An 18632-nucleotide genomic window follows, 5' to 3' on the forward strand; every position below is an offset into this window, starting at 1 on the left:
AAAAAATAAAGAAAACCAAATTACCAGTATCAAAATGGAAAGAAATGACTTCACAACTAATGGAGAAAAAATAAATTATTAGAAATTGTTTTACTCAATTATATACTAATAAAAATGATTAACCAAATGAAATGAATATTTACAAAAAATATAAATGCCCAGATTAACAAAATAAGAAATAGAAAATGTAAATGACCCCAGAATAAGAAGTTGAATAAGACACAAATGAATTCCCAAAGGGAGAAAAGACAAAACCAGATGGTTTGCTAACAAATTCTAGCAAACATTTAAAGAATAATTAATTCTAGTACTACAAAACTGCTAGGAAAAAAATGGAAAAGAAGGAGTCCTACCAAATTCCTTCTATCACACAAATATAGACTTATACACCTACAGAAGGTCAAAACAGAAATAAAAGTATAAACTGATATCATTATTGAATCAGTGCAAAAACTCTAAATAAAATATTAGTGAGATTTCCTTAACATATCTCAATGTTACAAATATATGTTAAATTTATATCAATAATGTGGAGTTATATTAGGAAATTAGGAAATAGGAAAATTAGGAGAAATGTTAGGAAAACTAGAAGCATAATTGACCACATTAATAGAGAGAACAATAAAAATCAACACATATACAGAAAGCTTATGACAAGATAAAATACCTCCTTTTAAAATATTAGAAAGCATAAGAATAAATGGATTTTTTCACAATGGTAATTTATACATATCTAAGATCAAGAAACAGCATTATCTGTAAAAATGATTACAAATAAGAGGTCTTCTGAATAAGGATTTCTATCATCAGCATTTCTATTCAATATAGTGCTAGGAAAGCTATAAGAGAAAAAGAAATGGAAGAAATAAGCATAGGTAAAGAGGGAACATAATTATCACTTTGTGCAGATGATATGATATTCCTCGTCTTTGTGGATGTTAAGAAAGATATGGGCAAATAATGAGTCTTCATTATAAAGTAATTAGGGGGCTGAATCGATCAATAATCAATCTACAAATATTTATTAAATATCTGCTATGTCAGGCATGTGCTAAGTATTAGGGATACAAAAAGAAGGAAAAGCCAGTTTCTTAAGAAACTTATAATCTAATGAGGAAGACAACATGTAAACAAATATATACAAATTTACAGACTAATTTGGAATTAACAGAGGAAAGCCATTGAAATTAAGATGGATTGGGAGTAAGGTGCCAAAAAGATTGGAAAGGTAGGAGGGCAAGTTGTAAGGGGAAAACTTGTATTTGATCCTGAAGGCACTAGGGAGCCACTGGAATTTACTGAGTAGGGGAAGAACATGATCTGACCTGCATTTTAGGAAAATCACTCTAGGGGCTGAATAGAGAATGAAGGGTTTGAATATATTCAAGGCAGGCAGACCCATGCTTAGCTATTGCAATCACTAAGAGATGAGAAAAGGAAACATATTGGAGAGATGTTGGAAAGGTGAAATCAACAGCTTGGATGTGAAGACTGAGAGATAGTAAAGAAGCTAGGATGGCTCTCAGTCTGAGGGACTGGGAGAATGGTGTTGCCCTCTATAATAATAGGAAATATTTGAGGATGGAGGTTTTAGGGGAAAGAATAATAAGTTCTATGGACATTGAGTTTATAATATTTACTGGACATCCAATTTGAGATGAGGGAAAGGTAATTGGAGGTGCAACATTGTGGGTCAGCAGAGAGATGGGGACTGGTAGAGTTGACAACTAGCAATGGTCAGGGATGCAGTGGATGACCTTGGAGTCTTTGATGTCTACCAAGCTCTAAGTGCTCTATAATACCTGTTCCAGCTGCCTTCATGGGCTTTGGAACAAACTGTTCTAATTTGCCCATTCTGCTGGGGGAAGTCTTCACTTGCACGTTAAGAGAGGACGAGCCCCTTGGATGTGAGGGCTTGTTGAATCCTTTTCAGAGCAGCTCATCCACCTTTGGTGTCCACTTGTCACCCAACTCTCACTTGAGCCTCCAAGAAACTACAGCATGTGCCCTAATTATACCCCAAATCCACAATGGTTTCATCATGGCAGATGGGCTAACCCAGAGGCTCCAAACCTATCCATGAGTTAGGGGGGATGTCTACCCCAAGCATATTAAGAGTATAAAGAGTTAAGAGATGAAAAGAAAGGAAATGGAGGTACTATGGCAGATGAGGATTGTAGATTTTTTGAGGAGTTCTGCTATAGAAGACAGAAGAGATACAGGATAATAGTGGGGATGGCAGGATTAAGTGAGGGTGTTTGCAAGATGGGGACACAAGGGCATGTTTGTAGACAGTAGAAAATGAACCATTAAAAAAGTGAAATAGTGGGGCTGACAGAGGGGACAATCTATTGGAGGAGATGAGATGGAATGGCATCACTTCAACAATCACAGGAGCCAGCCATGATAAGGAATGAGGCTACCTCATTATTTGGAGCTCCCAAAACAAATGAAGATGAATTATAGACTACAGGATCTATAAAACAAAAGCACAAGCATGTGGGTTCCACTGTATGTAAACATATAGCCATATATCATGGGAATCTATCTAGCTTCTTTGTTTGTTGGGAGTTTTTTGTGAATATACTCCTAGCTCAGAGTACAAAATTGAAATTTCTTAATGATCAGAATTGCATGCTATGTCCTAAGACTATATATGTATATATGTATGTATGTATATGTATGCATGTATGTATATATATTATATATATATTACATATTATACACACACATATATATATGATAGATAGATAGATAGATAGATAGATAGATAGATAGATAGATAGATAAATGACCAGTGAATTCCATCCTGGGTTATTCTAATTGTTCATCTCCTCTTCTTTAGATTGCTAGGTCCGTTCAAAGTTCAGATCAAGTGCTATTAGTTATGGGGGAAAGGAATAAACATTTATTAATTACTATGTGCCAGGCACATAAAGCTTTACATTTAGACCCTCCTGATGCCCTAAGTTCCTGATACCTCCCATATTCCTTCACAGACAACTATTTTACATATTATTTATTTTGTGCATTCCTTGCTTTCTCTTTTTTGTGCATTCTCTTGTTTTCTCTTATGTTTTGCTCACTCCAAGGAAAATCTAAGCTCCCTGGGTGTGTGTGAGGAGGGGGTTTAAGAGGCCTACATACTATATGTATGTGTATGTAACAGATGCTTTAGCTGGATTTAGATAGATTTTAAAGATATATCTGGATGATTTAATAGCAACCATCTCTTCCCCCCCAAAAAAAAACCCAACAAAAAATAAAACCCCAAACCAAAATCATCCTTTATTCAATTATAGATGATGGTCAGGACACATAATTTGCATTTCTGTAAGCTGCATTTTAAAGAAGAATGTGGAAGGTAGAAGCAAGTTTGGCCTTTGAGAAATTCTAAATCAATCATAAGCTTGGATAGATGGGGAAAACTACTTAAATGGGGTCATGAATAGGTGCCAGACAGAGAGAATTGCCTGGATTTCTGCTGGAGTGCCAATGTGGTCCATGTGCAAAAGGTAAAAGAGATCAAACACAGATCTTCCTTTTGCTGAAGTTAATTTTAGTATCATTCAGTGTACCAGCCAATAAATCTTCTTAGGGCAATCAACTGTCAGCAGCTCATTCACCAACACACTATTGTGAGAACAGCCTTGGGAATGTAGTGATTTGAAAGAGATGAGTGATTAGGAGAAGAGATGCCTTATAACTCATAGGCAAGCCTCATCAATCACATGGCTGCAATTTCTCACACACTGATTGCATGCCTAATGCCAGTGCCCTCTTATCTACACGTCCACCGATGCACAGCCTAGATTCAAGGAGTCATGGAAATACAAAACCCCCAAAATAGCATGGCTCCCACATCTCCAGGACATTAAAGACATTTCTGTTATAACACAGGCACAAAGTCTCTTGAGTATGTTTGATTTCAAATAGAAAATAGTAGATAAAGAATTACTACTAGGTTTTATCTTTGGAAAAAGAAATATATTTATATTAGAACTTTTGATTGTTAGTTTAAAACCATCTGTGACAGATTATAAATGTGAATCACTCTAAAATCCTGACCACTGATGAATTCAGAGGGGAACTGATCTTTTTTATCAAAGTGCTTGGCACATAGAAAATACTGAATAAGTGAGTTTCCATTCATTCATCCATTCATTTGTTCATTCAATCAAAGTACAGCTTTTTTTCTCAGGATGTATATACTGACTATACTCAGTTATATATATATATATATATATATATATATATATATATATATATATTTATAGATATATAGATGTATAGATATAGATTTCAGAATACACAAAGGTCAACAAGAAAAGACTAGTTTCTTTATAAATGCCATCTCTGATCTTATATGGTTTCCTTACCAAGATCTAGGTGTGGATTTTCAAATGAGAAAAGATATTTGCTTGTGGTTGAGACTTGAGGGCATGCATATGGGGAAGAGGATGGAGCCTTATATATAAAGCCTGCAGGGATGAGGATTTTAAAATTTGGTTTGCATTCTGTTTTGTTATTCATAGAGAAGAGAAATTTGACATAATTTTCATACAGGTAGAAGGAAATTAATCCGACTCTGTTTAAAAGATTTTGCAGTGTCTCAGGACCAACTTCAGCAATTTCTTTCTACTAGGACTCACTTGGAGGGTCACATTAACCTGCCTGTCTTTTCTTATAATTGACAGGAATAACATAGCTCATAATCTCTCCCTAGCTCCCTCTGTCAACACAGTTTTCACATGTTGCTATGGACAAGACTCTGCTTGTTTTTATTTGACTGCTTGACTGGGAAATAGGCTTCAAACAACCTTAGCCATCAGCCTCACCAGGAAAGTAGGATTGTATTAGCTTCCCTCATGATTCTGTGAGAGATGTTTGCTGGGAAGAACCAAGGGAGTCCCAAATAGAAAGAAGAGGAAGGGAGCTTCTTCAGGGCATGATGGTATAGGCAGATTAAGAAGTAGAGGATGAAGACAATAAAATATTGTAAGCTCAAAAAACAAGTGGAAAGGGGTAGAAAGAAGAAAAATTCCCAAAGTAGGAAAAGTAGATTTTAGAGTGATTAGGTAAATAATGTCAATTTGATTAGCCTTAGGCATGAGTAAAAAGTGACATCTGCCAAATAGAGCTTTGAATGAGAATCAAGATTTATTGACACTTTCAATAGAAATGTCATCCTGGGTTGAGATTAGAGGAAGAGAACATATGTGGAAAATGGAATTGTGGCCAGTGGAGAATAAGGTAAGTCAACTTCCAGGGGCATTCCATTTAGTTGCATTCAGACAGTATGTTTTACAGAGATAGATTAAAAAGGTAGAAATGGAAACTAAAGGAGCCATTGGATTACTACATGTCATCTGCATATATATACATACATACATATATGTATATATGTATATATATATATATATATATATATATATCTAGTATGTGAAACAAAACAGAATGTTGTTTGTTCCTTGTCTAATAAAATAGGATGGGAAAGGATAGAGAATTGTATGCACTCTTTATGAAGAAAGTGGGCATAATCATACAAATAGATCAAATGAGAAAATGGAGAAAACATTGAGTGTGTGTATGTGTGTGTGTGTGTGTGTGTGTGTGTGTGTAAAGACTAAAGGAAAATAAGAGGGCCAGACTCACTGTAAATGGTATTTAAAAAACAAAAAAGGGAAGAAGAGTACAAGAGAAAGAAAACCAAAGGGAACAAATGGGGAGGAAGAAAAATATAAGTAGTCTAAGGGAAAAACAATAGAATTCAAAGGAAATCTTGCAGAACATAGAACTATACAGTGAAAGCACAATTTAAAATCAGAATTTGTAAATTTAAAATTTTAAATTTTAAAATCAAAATATATAATATAAAAAAGCAGAATAACAGAAATACAATGAAATCTATCCCATAGAGACCTGAGAGAAAAGAAATGAGATTGATATTTTAGGATTAAGAATAAGACCTTTATGTCTCTGCATTTCTAGTAACCAAATGGTTGCTGAATTGAACTGAATTGTATGAATACAAAGTGTTGCTTGTGAACCATTTGGGCTCAGTGCTCTTTACACTGATCCACCTGGACAATAAAATTAAAGAAGCACACTGATGATACAAACAAAAAGATATTGGAACAATTTTAAGTTTAGGGTTATCACTTGGAGGGAGTGTTGTTGGGAGGGAGTTAGGGAGGGAGGATTCACAAATTAAGGTGCTTGCTCACTGAGAGGAAAAATTGCTATTTAAACACACAGGGAAAAGTCTCAATGGGATTGAATTACATGGGGTTAATCATACTGACCATTAATTTCATTGAAATAATTGATGGCACTTCATATTATAAATCAGCAAGCATCTTTTGAGCTCACTTATTATATAATATGAATTGTGCTTGGCCCTAGGTATACTTTGGTGAAAATAGCAATCCATTTCCTTGCGATGCATAACCAGCACTGAGGGACTGCAATATATACCAAGGAGGAAAGTATAAAGAGTGCACAATACAGTATTGAGAAGGAGAGAGTGGTCTTTTGAGGGAATAGGAAAGGCCTTGTATTGGAGAAAGCACTAGATTGTACTTTGACAGAAACTTGCAATTCAATGTAGTAGAAGTGACAGACCAGGGTATTCTGCATGTATCTTAGAGTGGGATGCTATGCTGCTTCTGATGCTCAGCAGAGAGCTCAAAGGATGTGGAAATAATCCTGATTGTGGCACAGAAAATGTTCTGACAGACACGCCAAGCTCAGTAGAGGATGGAGCACTCAGCCCAGAACCTTCTGTTAAAATCACATCTACAACTTTCAGCTCAGGCTCATTTATTTGAACAAAAGCATTCTCCAACTCTGGGCACTGTCCACATAACATCTCAAATCATGCAGATACATGTGTGTGTTAAACGTTTTTTTTTTTTCCATGTGAGGAGATTAAACTCTTCATTACAATGTGCTAGCACCTTAATGAATAGCAACAAATATATTCTTTTTTTCTCCCTGGTCTTTGAATTCCTGTACTTGGGAGGTAGAAGATGATGATCTAACTTATGAATCACAGAGCAATGAACCAATAGAACCTTGAATCGAGTGAATTCTCATCTGCAGAACTATATTATTCATGACACTCCGGGGGTTTCTGTTAATATGGTCACACCAGAAAACTGATTTGTTGGGAGTGAGAGAAGAAATGTGGCAAGAGAAACTTTTATTTTTTTATTAATTGATTTTTAGAATATAGCTCCTCCTAGCAGGGATCTTTTTTTTTTTTTTTTTTTTTTTTTTGATGTGTCTCTCCAGCATGTAGGGTAGCATCTGGCACATAGTAGGTACTTTATCAATATTTATTGCTTGATTATTGATTTTTTAAAAATTGAATGTTTTCAGTGTCTCTTGTAGAAAAAAGGATGGCTATTAAAGCTTAGGATATAATCTACCAAGTTGAAGAATTTGCTCATTGCAAAGCATTTGGAAGAAGGTTTGTCCCTGGACTTGGGGATCATATTCCCTTCTTTTTTGGTGATTCTTAGCTCTGACGTCCCACAATTACACATTCCCATGCTTAGGGTGGTCCTTGGTTAACTTTAAGTTGGTCCTTAATATTTATTGACTTACTGACTAACTGATACACCTAGTTCCTACAATACAAGAAGGGAGCACCACTCATTGCCTCTCTAAAAAGTGAACTTTGTTCAGTTGAAATATACAAAGTTTTTCCAGTGTTATATTTTTACCTAATGGCAATTCAACACAATTGAATGCAACACACATTTTTTAATCACCCATAACATGCAAGGTACCATGCTATCAGAAAATGATTGTATATATTAGAAAAGCAAAGGAAAGTTATCCTTGCTATTAAAAAAACAAATAAACACCAAGCTAGCAAATGATTCTAACTACCTGTGAGGGGAAGGCATAGCTCTGACCGCATACATACCTTTCGGGAATGGATTTCTTTCACATACAATGGAAGTAGAAATTCAGATATACCTTCAAGTCGGATTCCTTCCTTGGTGACTCTCAGATTCCCCATCCCATCCTATAAGCAATGAAATATATTTCACTTTTAGAGATGACTACAGAATGAATATCCATCAACATAATTGCATGATAGTTGAAAGAAAGCATGGAGCTCAGATAATTTAGGGCAGGATTAAGAGGAAAGAACAAATCTATTGAGTGAAAAATAGGCCATGTTTCACATAGATAGAGAATTCCAGGGGGAAGTATACATGATCAGAGGGTCTGGGTCATTTTCTAGTCTCCATCAAGGATACAGCTATGTGTTTATAGAAAAATCAGGTAATGATAATTGCCACCCAATTAAAAGAGGGGATTAAAAAGGGGGTTATATCTAAAATAGAAGCAAATCTTTATGTAGAAAGCTAGTTGATAAGGTGGATAGGACATTGGACATGTAGTCATAAAGACATGCATTGTAATTCTGCCTTAAACATTTACTCTCCTGGTAATTTTGGGTAAGTCACTTAAACTCTAGTCTTCAGTTTATTTGTTATTAGGGGTTGGACTTGAAAGTACCTAAGTTTCCTTTTAGCTCCAAATCTCTAATACACTTGAAGAGGATGTGATACTGGGCAGAGATGGGTGTGTGGTTCTTTCTTCTCTCTCTCTCTCTCTCTCTCTCTCTCTCTCTCTCTCTCTCTCTCTCTCTCTCTCTCTCAAGTTCTAAGGGTGGGTCTGTGGTGAAAGAATTAGCCTATTCAAAGCTGTGATAAGAAAGGCTTTATTGATTAGCTATAAACACCAAGATGTCTTGGCAGGCAATATCAGCTTCAAGAGAGAAGTAATATTGCAAAGAAGCACCATCTGAAAACTTTACTTTATACAGAAACAAAATAATAGAATAGAATAGGTAAGAATACCTGTTTGTATCTGAATAGATCTTTCTGCTTCCAGAGGATATGGAGAAGTTTGTATAACAAAGGAGTTCTCCAGAGACTGTAAATCTTTTTAAGTAGGAAAGGAGTTCTTCTCCAGAGACTGTAAATCCATTTAAGTTTGTATAAGATTTTGTTAGTAATTTTACTTACGGGGCTGTCTGGTTTCACCCTCATCGCACTGATCCTATGTATTATGTAGAACTACAAGAAATCTAATTTTGCTGGACCAAAGACTGTGTGGAGGAGAGTGGTATAGAAAAAAGATAGACATAGTCAATCAGTATTTGTTAAGCATCTATTTTGTATTACGAAGCCAGATTGTGAAGGACTTTAAATGTCAAGTTGAATATTTTCTATTTGACCCTAAAAGTAATAGAAAACCTCTGGAGTTTATTGAGTAGAGGTGTGACATTGATCTTTGCTTTAAGAATATCACTTTGGCATCTGTGGAGGATAGCAGAGAGAAGAAAGAGGAGAGAGAGACAGAGCGAAAGAGAAATACAGAGAGAGAGAGGGACAGAGAGAGAGAGAGGAAGGGAGGGAAGGAGGGAGGAAGGGAAGAAGAAAGAGAGAGAGAGGGAAAGAGAGAGAGAGGAGTAGAAGCAGGAGAAGAAAAAGAAGAGGTAGGGAGAGGAGGAAGAAGAAGAAAAAAGGAGGGAGGGAGATAAAGGTAGGGAGGAAGAGGGAGGCAGAGAGACAGAGACAGAGAGAGGCAGAGAGAGACATTAATACACACAGAGAGATACAAAGACAGAAAAACAGAGAGAGAGAAAGACAGGGTGACAGAGAGAGACAAAGAAAGAGAGAGGATGGGAGAATAGAGGAGAGAGGGAAAGATGGAAGGAGAAAAGGAGGGATAGAGAGAGGGAGGGAGGAAAGAGAAGAGAAGGGAAAGGAAGATAAGAAAAAAGAAAAGAAGTATTTGAGAAGGGAGTGAAAATGATGAAAGTTAGGGAAAGGGGAACCCCTTTTGGGTCGGCGCAAAGATAGTCTTGTGACGGCGCAGAGTCCCCTGTAAAAGGAATTTACAGGCCCGAAAACCTAGATTGATAAAAAGGTTTATTGTAGGGCTTTGGAAGTAAAGTTAAAGGTAGAAAGACCAGGGCCAGAGGTGGTCACTGGGCGGGCAGGAACCCTTACAAGGCTTGAAGGATACCATGTCTGGGGAGGAAATGGCTCCTGCAAAGAGAGAGCTCCAATTTAGCTCTTTTATACCTAAAGGGGCTTGTGGATGGTGTCCCAAGTTGGTTCAGATCCTGTGGGGGATGGGGAAAGCCCACTGACCAGGATTTGTAAATCAAAGGTCAGTCATGGGAGGGGGTGGTTCTTAAAGGGACTTCAACCCCCATCAAAAAGGGGAGGGTAGAAGAAAAGAGAAAAGAAGGGGAAAGAAGAGGAAAGAGATTTCAGGCTGGCAGATAAATTAGGAGCCTTGTACAATTTGTTGTTGTTTAGTCATTTCAGTTATCTTTATCACCCCATTTGAGGTGTTCTTCTCAAAGATTCTGGAATGGTTTGCCATTTCCTTCTCCAGCTTCTTTTACAGACAAGGAAACTGAGACAAATAGTTAAGTGACTTGCCCACAATCACAAAGCTAATAAGCATCTGAAGTTGAATTTGAACTCAGCTATTCCTGACTCCAGGCCACTGTGCCACCTAGTTGTCCATACACAATAATTCAGACAAAAAACAGGGAGGGCTTGAATTAGAGTTATAGTTATTTGAGTAGAGAGAAGAGAATAGATTCCCTAAAAATTACTGCAGAGGTAGGATTAGCAAGAGGTAGAAACAGACTGAGATGTGGAATGAGGAAATGATGATTCAAGGATAAATCCCACACTGTCATCCCACCCACTGTGGTGCCCCTGACAAAGATAGGGGGCTGTATTGGGGAGCAAATAATGAGTTACATTTTAGCCATATTGAATTTGAGAATTCTACAGGACATCCAATTCAAAATGCCCAATTTTGAAGATGTAGGACTGGAACTACAGCGAGAGACTAAGATTGGCTAAAGAATCCTACAATCATCTGCATAGCTATTCTAATTTCATCAATGAAATTCATGATGGCTGAAGGTAAAGTATGTCTAGAGTTCTATGGGGATGTAAAATGTAGAGAAGTAGAGAAAAGGGAACTCATGGCTTCTCTTTTCTCAGGAAAATACAAATAAGAGTATCTGGGGAGGCACTTGAGAAGAGAAGACAGAACTTGAAATAAATGTAATGGGGAATGAGAGAGGGTCTTAATTAGGAAGGTGCATCAGTTGATATGTGACTGAAATGTCTCCTCCCTGAGCGTTACCTAAATGGGCACATGTAACTCAAGCAGTTTCGAGTATCTGACTAGTGAAATGCTTTAAGATGTATGTTGTGGAGTTGCCATGGAAATGCCTCATCTTTGACCACTTTCATCCTCCTCTCTATTGCTGTCTCTGGAACCACACATTATAATAATGAGCCACCTGACTACAGAACTGGGTGGTTTGCAAAGCACCCTCCTGACAATACCCTTGTGAGGGAGGTGGCAGGAGGATGCCATTTTTCATATTTTGAAGATGAGGAAACTGGCTCAGAGAGCAGAAGAGACATGCCTAAAGTCACCTAGCAACTAAGAGACAGGATATTAGATCAGGAGTAGCTGGAAAACCATAGAAAAGCAGAACAAAAATTGATTTTGAACAAAAGACTCTTTAGTAGAAGGGGTTTAATGCTTACAAAATCACAAAAGTGACAATATGGATGTATATATAGCAAGTTATTCAGTGGATTCCAGGATCTTTATAAGACATGATAGACACTAGCTTATCAGTATTTTTCCTAAATTAGAATTCAAAAATGAACTTTTGTTCTCCAAAAGTCATCTGCCCAAGGCCCAGGAAAAGAAACCATTACTTTCTTTATCCAGGGGGAACTTATGCCCTTCCTAATACAGTTCAAAATCCCATTAGCTTTTGGGGATGCTGCTCCTGCTGCTGAATCAAAGTGAGCTTATGGGTCATAAAACACCTTTATTCTTCCCCTCTCCCCCAATGCTGTGAAATCACGTCTCCTCCATTCTAGGCTTATGAAATGGCTTTTTTTGAAAGATTAAAGTTTGCATTTGGCCCAAGAGTCTTTCATTTAGCTATCTTCTGATGATCATGACCTCAGGATATAATTGAATTCCTCCCCCTTCCTCCCCTACAATTTGCATTCAGAGATGCTGAAGAGAATGAAGTAAAATTGCAGGCCCTTAGGTAGGACTAAAACAAGGGATCATAAAAGTAAAAAATGCAGATTTCTGTAATGCTTCAAGGTGGATAAAGGAAACCACGGAATTTACAGAATCAAAGCTAGAGAACTGAATGGGGTTCTTTGGATTCCTGACTTGATATTTAGTTACCTTAGGTCTATTTATCTATTTCATGTATCATTTTTGATGATTTCCAAATATTCCCTTTATTTCTTCTTCATCAGCTGTGGATTCTCCTTTTTCATTCTAAATTGGAGAATTTACTTTTTAAAAGATATCAAATTAGCTAATGATTTCTTCCATTGTATTTTAATATTTGTTGAAAAAAAGTTTTTAGGTTTTTTTTTAATAAATTCTATTTTCTATTTTTTACTCTCACTTCTTTTATTTATTTTTTTCTTAGCAGAATTTCTCACTTTGTGATTCATTAGGTTTTTTATTTGATACTTACTATATCACTTATGTATATATCATATAATATATGTGTCTATATTTCCACTACAATCCAACTAATTGATCTCTTTGTTCTTTTTTGTTGTTGATAAAAATGATTAGAAATATTACATTTCCCTTCAGGACTCAAAAGCTTAAATGTGTCATTTCACTATTGTCACTTTCTATAATAAGATTATCTAATGTTTTTATGATTTATTCTTTCACCTATAAATTAAAAAAACATTATTGAGGACTAGGAAACCATCAACCTATGAATGCTAGCTAATACAAAGAAGTCTAGAACAAAGGAATTCTATCAGGAATTATAACTTCTACTGACAGTTTGTTTCTTTTAATATGCATTCAACTTTCATGTGAAAGTACCCACATTGCCATTATTGTGTACCTGTCTGATCTTTGTTGTCTTTTCTGAAAGTTTTAAAATGTTTAATTGACTCCTCTCCTTTTTCTCATCATTATCCCTAGCCTTTTACATTCCTGTCCCCAACCTTGTAACCAAAATAAAATCAAGCAAAATTAATTTCAATTATGATTATGTCTGGAAATGCATGTCTCATTTTGAACTGAGTCCCTCATCTTTCCACCATGCTTCAGGGATTGTGGTCATTGCATTGGCCAGAGTTTTTAAAATTTTGATGTTGCTTTTCTTTGCAAGATTTGGGCCATTGAACATATAAACAGTCCCTGGTTCCACTCACTTCATTCTGCATCAGTTCATACAGTCTCAGTTTTCTCTGAATCAATCTGTTTCATCACTTATGGCATAATAGCTATTGTATATATGACTATAATTTATTTAGCCATTCCACAATTGATAAACACTCCTTTATTTCTAATTCTTACGTGCAGGAAAAAGTGCTGCTAAAAATATGTTTTTATATCCCTTCTCATATTCTTTGTAATATATGTTTGGTTTTAGGGTCAAAGAGTATATACATTTAAGTATTTTCCTGTTACCTCCTGGATCAAATATAAAATGTCCCTTTTAAACTTGTGTCCTTCTATCCTTCCAGTCTCCTCACACTTTATTTTCCTTTGTAGAGAGCCAGAATTCTGGAGAAGTATAGTTGAAATGAGGTGTTAACTCAGTGGAATTGATGAGATAATGGTTCTCTAGTTCACACATATTCAGTATACTGTAATGATGTATTTACTGCAGGGTATTTAAACTGGGGACAAAGTCAGACTCAGGAGGAAACTGGTTGAGACTGCCAGACTGCCACAGTCCATTCTGGCTGGGTCAGACTACAGACACAGACTGTATAAGAGAAAACAAAGACTTTGGACTCTATTCTTGTCCATTCTTCTGGTGTCTATCCTGCTGAGACCAAGGCCCATCCAAAGGATCTCCAGAAAGCTAGCCCGAACATTACCCTCCTCCATTCTCTCCTCCGTTTGCTCTACTTGTTCTTCATACACTCCATTTCCTGATTCCATGCATTTTCACTGTGCTGTTCTCCATGTCTGGGTTGCTCTCTATTCCTTTCTTCTGTATCTTGGCTTCTTTGATCTCTTTTAAAATTCAGTTCAAATCCCCATTTCTACCTGAGACCTTTCCCCACTTATACTCCATGCTAACCCTCTGACATTACCATTTGTTTAGACTACATATATTTTGAATGTTCATGTGCATAGTTGTATATAGAATACTACTTCCATTAGATTGAGATCCTAGAGGACAAAGACTACGTTTGTTTTTTTTGTTTGTTTTTTACTTTATTTGAATCGGCAATGCTTAGCCCAGTGCATGGCACATGGTAAGCACTAAAAAAGTGCTCATCAACTGATTGATTCAAGGAGCATAGTTCTGATTTTCTTTGTATAATCGTTGCACAAAATCTTAGTTTTGCCAATAGTGCATTAGTCTTCTTATCCTGCAGCAAGCCTTCAATAGTAATCAATTTTTTGTACTTTTTATGAGTTTAAGGTAGAACATCAGAGTTCTTTTAATTTATATTTATGTATATAATTTTTATATAATTGTTGACAATTTGAAATTGTTTCCCCTTGATAATTGTCTATTTTCAAATGCAATATGTCTAATATTTATCTTTCCCTTCCTTTTCCAAACTTCCCTTATTTCCATCAAAAGGACTAAAATCTTTGTTATTTCCTTTGTTCATTCTCCACTCTCAGTCAGTTGCTACATCTTATTGTTCCTACCTCTACAACATTTCTTCTTCTAACTCCCATCTATCTTTTCTTCACTCACACAGAGACCACCCTGGTTCTGAACCTCATTACCTCTCTCTTGGATGATTGGAACATCCACCTTGTTAGAATCCCTGCCTCAAAACCCTCCCATTAAAATCTATCCTATATACTACTGCCAAAGTAATTTTCCTTAAACACGGATCTGACCATATTGCACCACTACCCAATAAACTCTACTGGCCCCCTGCTGCTTCTAGGATAATATAGAAATTTCTCTGTTTAGAGTTTAAAGCCCTTCACAACCTGTTTCCAAGTTATCTTTCTGCCTCACTAGGCATTATTCCCCCTACCACAGTCTATGATTCAAACAAACCATTCTCTCTAATCCTTCCTACACGCAGCCCATCTTTGATTTCTGTACCTTTGCTCTCCCTATTTCCCATGCCTATAATGTACTCCTTATTTTTGTTTCATAGTGTCTTTCAATTCCTTAAAGACTCAGCTCAAGTGCTACTTTCTACATGAAGTGCTACTTTCTGCATTTTTCCTAATCCTTCCCACTGCCAATGCCCACTGTCTCAAACTACCTGGTACATAACTATATTGTGTTTATTTAGATTTATCCCTATATTTATACATTTACTGTTTTTTTTTTTTTTCAACTTATAAAGGTAGAAATCATTTCATTCTTTGAGCTTTTGCCCCTACGGCTTAGCAATGAATAAGTCTCTGTTTTGATTGATGGACTCACATCCTTTAACTCTTTATCGGGAAGAATTCCTGTTCTTATATCTCTATACCAGTTCTATATATTTCTTAAATATCAGGGAAGTTAGCTGCAAAGCTTTCCCCCTCCCCCTCCCCCCTCACCAGGCTATTTCCCTTCTAATTCTTACTACATTTATTTTGTTTATGCACAATCTTTTCAATTCTATATAACTAAAAATGTGTATCCATTTGGACCTTATTATACTATATAGTGTAACATGTTGATTCATGTCTAATTTATGTTTGATTTTCACAGTAGTTTTCCCTCTATTATTGAGTTTCTATCCTAGTAATTGGTACCTTTGTGTTTATAAAAGACTATAATACCATGTTCTATTGCTTCAGGATTTATATATATATAATCTATTTATCAATATTTTTATTTAGAGAGTATTCAAAATTTTGATCATTACCGCTTTAAATTATTGAGATCTGATATGGCTAGCTTTTCCTTCCAACTTCAATTTTTGAAATAATTTTCCTTTGAGATTCTTGATCTTTATTTCCTCAAGATAAACTTTATTGCAATTTTATCTATATCTATAAAATAATCTTTTAGTAGTTTTGCTGGTATGGCATTTGCATATTAATTTAGGTAGCATTGTCATTTTTATTATGCTGAATATGATCAACATATTCAACTGAATTATTTGTCTTATTTATGTAAATAATATTTTAAAATTAAGTTTTATAATGCCTATATGTCTTTGTTAGGTTATACCACAAATATTTTATACATTTTATAGTAATTTACATAGATTTATGTGTTGGATTTTATTGGCAATATACAGAAAATCTGATGATATTTTGTGGGTTTAATATAGTATATAGTAGTTAGTATTTCAATAAATTTTTTTGTTGAATCATTAATATTTTTAAAAAATAAAGCATCACAATATTTTCACACAAATGACAATTTTGTTTCTTCTTTCATTATGCTCATTTAATCAATTTTGTTTTCCAACTTTATTGCTATATTTGATATTCCTAGAATTACATAAAATAATGGTGATGACAATAAGCATCTTTATTTTTGCCTCTGGTTTTATTAGGAAAATCTCTACAATTTCTCCATTAAAGATGATATTGCTCCTAGTTTACTATGCTAAAGAAAGGTTAATTTGTATCCACCCTCCATTCCCTGTTTTAAATTTAAACATTTGTACAGAATTGAAATTAATTGTTTTTTGAGTGTTTGATATAGTTTACTGACCTCTCTACTCATTTCCAATTGCTTCTGGTCATCTTTTTGTGTACCTCTGGATTAAATGGAGTGCTTAATCCTATGTATTTTGAGGGTTTTTTTTTTTTTTAATCATTATCCTTCTTAGGTTATTTTAATTAATTTTCTGGAGTTAATGTGGGATTACTGAGCTATTCTTCAATACCTAGAAATAAGAACCACATGTTCTTTAAGATTATATAATTTGATCAAACCATTCCCCAATTGATAAATAGTCAAAGGATATGAACAGACAATTTTCAGATGATGAAATTGAAACTATATCCACTGATATGAAAAAATGTTCCAAATCACTACTGATCAGAGAAATGCAAATTAAGACAACTCTGAGATACCACTACACACCTGTGAGATTGGCTAAGAAGACAGGAACAAATAATGATGAATGTTGGAGGGGATGTGGGAAAACTGGGACACTGATACATTATTGGTGGAGCTGTGAAAGAATCTGGCCATTCTGGAGAGCAATCTGGAATTATGCCCAAAAAGTTATCAAACTGTGCATACCCTTTGATCCAGCAGTGCTACTACTGGGCTTATATCCCAAAGAAATACTAAAGATGAGAAAGGGACCTATATGTGCCAAAATGTTTGTGGCAGTTCTTTTTGTAGTGGCTAGAAACTGGAAAATGAATGGATGTCCATCAATTGGAGAATGGTTAGGTAAATTATGGTATACGAATGTTATGGAATATTATTGTTCTGTAAGAAATGACCAGCAGGATGAATACAGAGAGGTTTGGAGAGACTTACATGAACTGATGCTGAGTGAAATGAGCAGAACCAGAAGATCGCTATACACTTCAACAACAATACTGTATGAAGATATATTCTGATGGAAGTGGATATCTTCAACATAAAGAAGAGCCAACTCACTTCCAGTTGATCAATGATGGACAGAAACAGCTACATCCAAAGAAAAAACACTGGGAATTGAATGTAAACTATTAGCACTACTGTCTTTCTACCCAGATTACTTATACCTTTGGAATCCAATTCTTAACGTACAACAAGAAAATTGGATTTACACACATATATTGTACCTAGGTTATACTGTAACACATTTAATATGTATAGGATTGCCTGTTATCTAGGGGAGGGAGCAGCGGGAGGAAGGGGAGAATCTGGAAAAATGAATACAAGGGATAATGTTATAAAAAAAATTACTCATGCATATGTAATGTCAAAAAAATTTATAATTATAAAATTAATTTAAAAAATAACAAAAAAACCAAAAAAAAAAAGATTATATGATTTCATCTTAATTTATGAATGAATTTTTCTGAAAATTTCAATTATTAACTTTAATTTTCATTGTGCAAAATTTCTACTTGTAAGGTGTACTACTCTACAACAGTCATCGTAAATGTGCCATGAAATGCTGAGAAATATATATATATGTACATATATACACATATATATTGCTTTCAATTCTAATCAGTGATCAACAGAAAGCTAGTATATTTATATTTTTTCTAACAATTTATTTAGATTCTTACTTTTATTCTTATTTATTATTTTATTATGTTTGTCTAGGTCTGAAAGGAACATATTGATCTTCCTAACTATAGTGGTTTTGATCTTTATTTCCCTTTAAGTATATATATATTGCATAAGTAATAACATTTGTTATTTAATTATTCATGGTGACTTTAAAAATAATGTATTTTCTCTAAACTATGTACATTGATCATGCCTATGTCTATGATTGTTTCATCTATTATCTTAATTGTTAATTCTATTTTGTCAAATTTGCCTGAAGCTTAATAAATGTTGATCCAAACACTCCTTCCAACCATCAGAAATTCATTTAAGTTTGTATGCATCATAATATTTCAATTATATTTCTTATAAACATGATCAATAGAGATGACTA

The 18632-nt window shown here is 35.1% G+C and overlaps 1 protein-coding gene across 5 annotated transcripts in view; it reads right to left on the reverse strand.

Annotated features, from left to right (window-relative positions):
* The window catches only part of SGCZ (sarcoglycan zeta), a 531956-nt gene that overhangs the window by 53771 nt on the left and 459553 nt on the right, over positions 1-18632 (reverse strand). For 3 of the 5 annotated variants that reach the window (XM_074304815.1, XM_074304814.1, XM_074304816.1), the window contains exon 4: positions 7937-8038. The exons of the other annotated variants lie outside the window; for them this stretch is intronic. In XM_074304815.1, the coding sequence (XP_074160916.1) occupies positions 7937-8038 (102 nt within the window). The remainder of the gene's footprint in view (positions 1-7936; positions 8039-18632) is intronic. 5 annotated transcript variants of the gene reach the window in all.

This window comes from Sminthopsis crassicaudata, chromosome 3 (genome assembly GCF_048593235.1).
Source record: "Sminthopsis crassicaudata isolate SCR6 chromosome 3, ASM4859323v1, whole genome shotgun sequence".
Taxonomy (NCBI): Eukaryota; Metazoa; Chordata; class Mammalia; order Dasyuromorphia; family Dasyuridae; genus Sminthopsis; species Sminthopsis crassicaudata.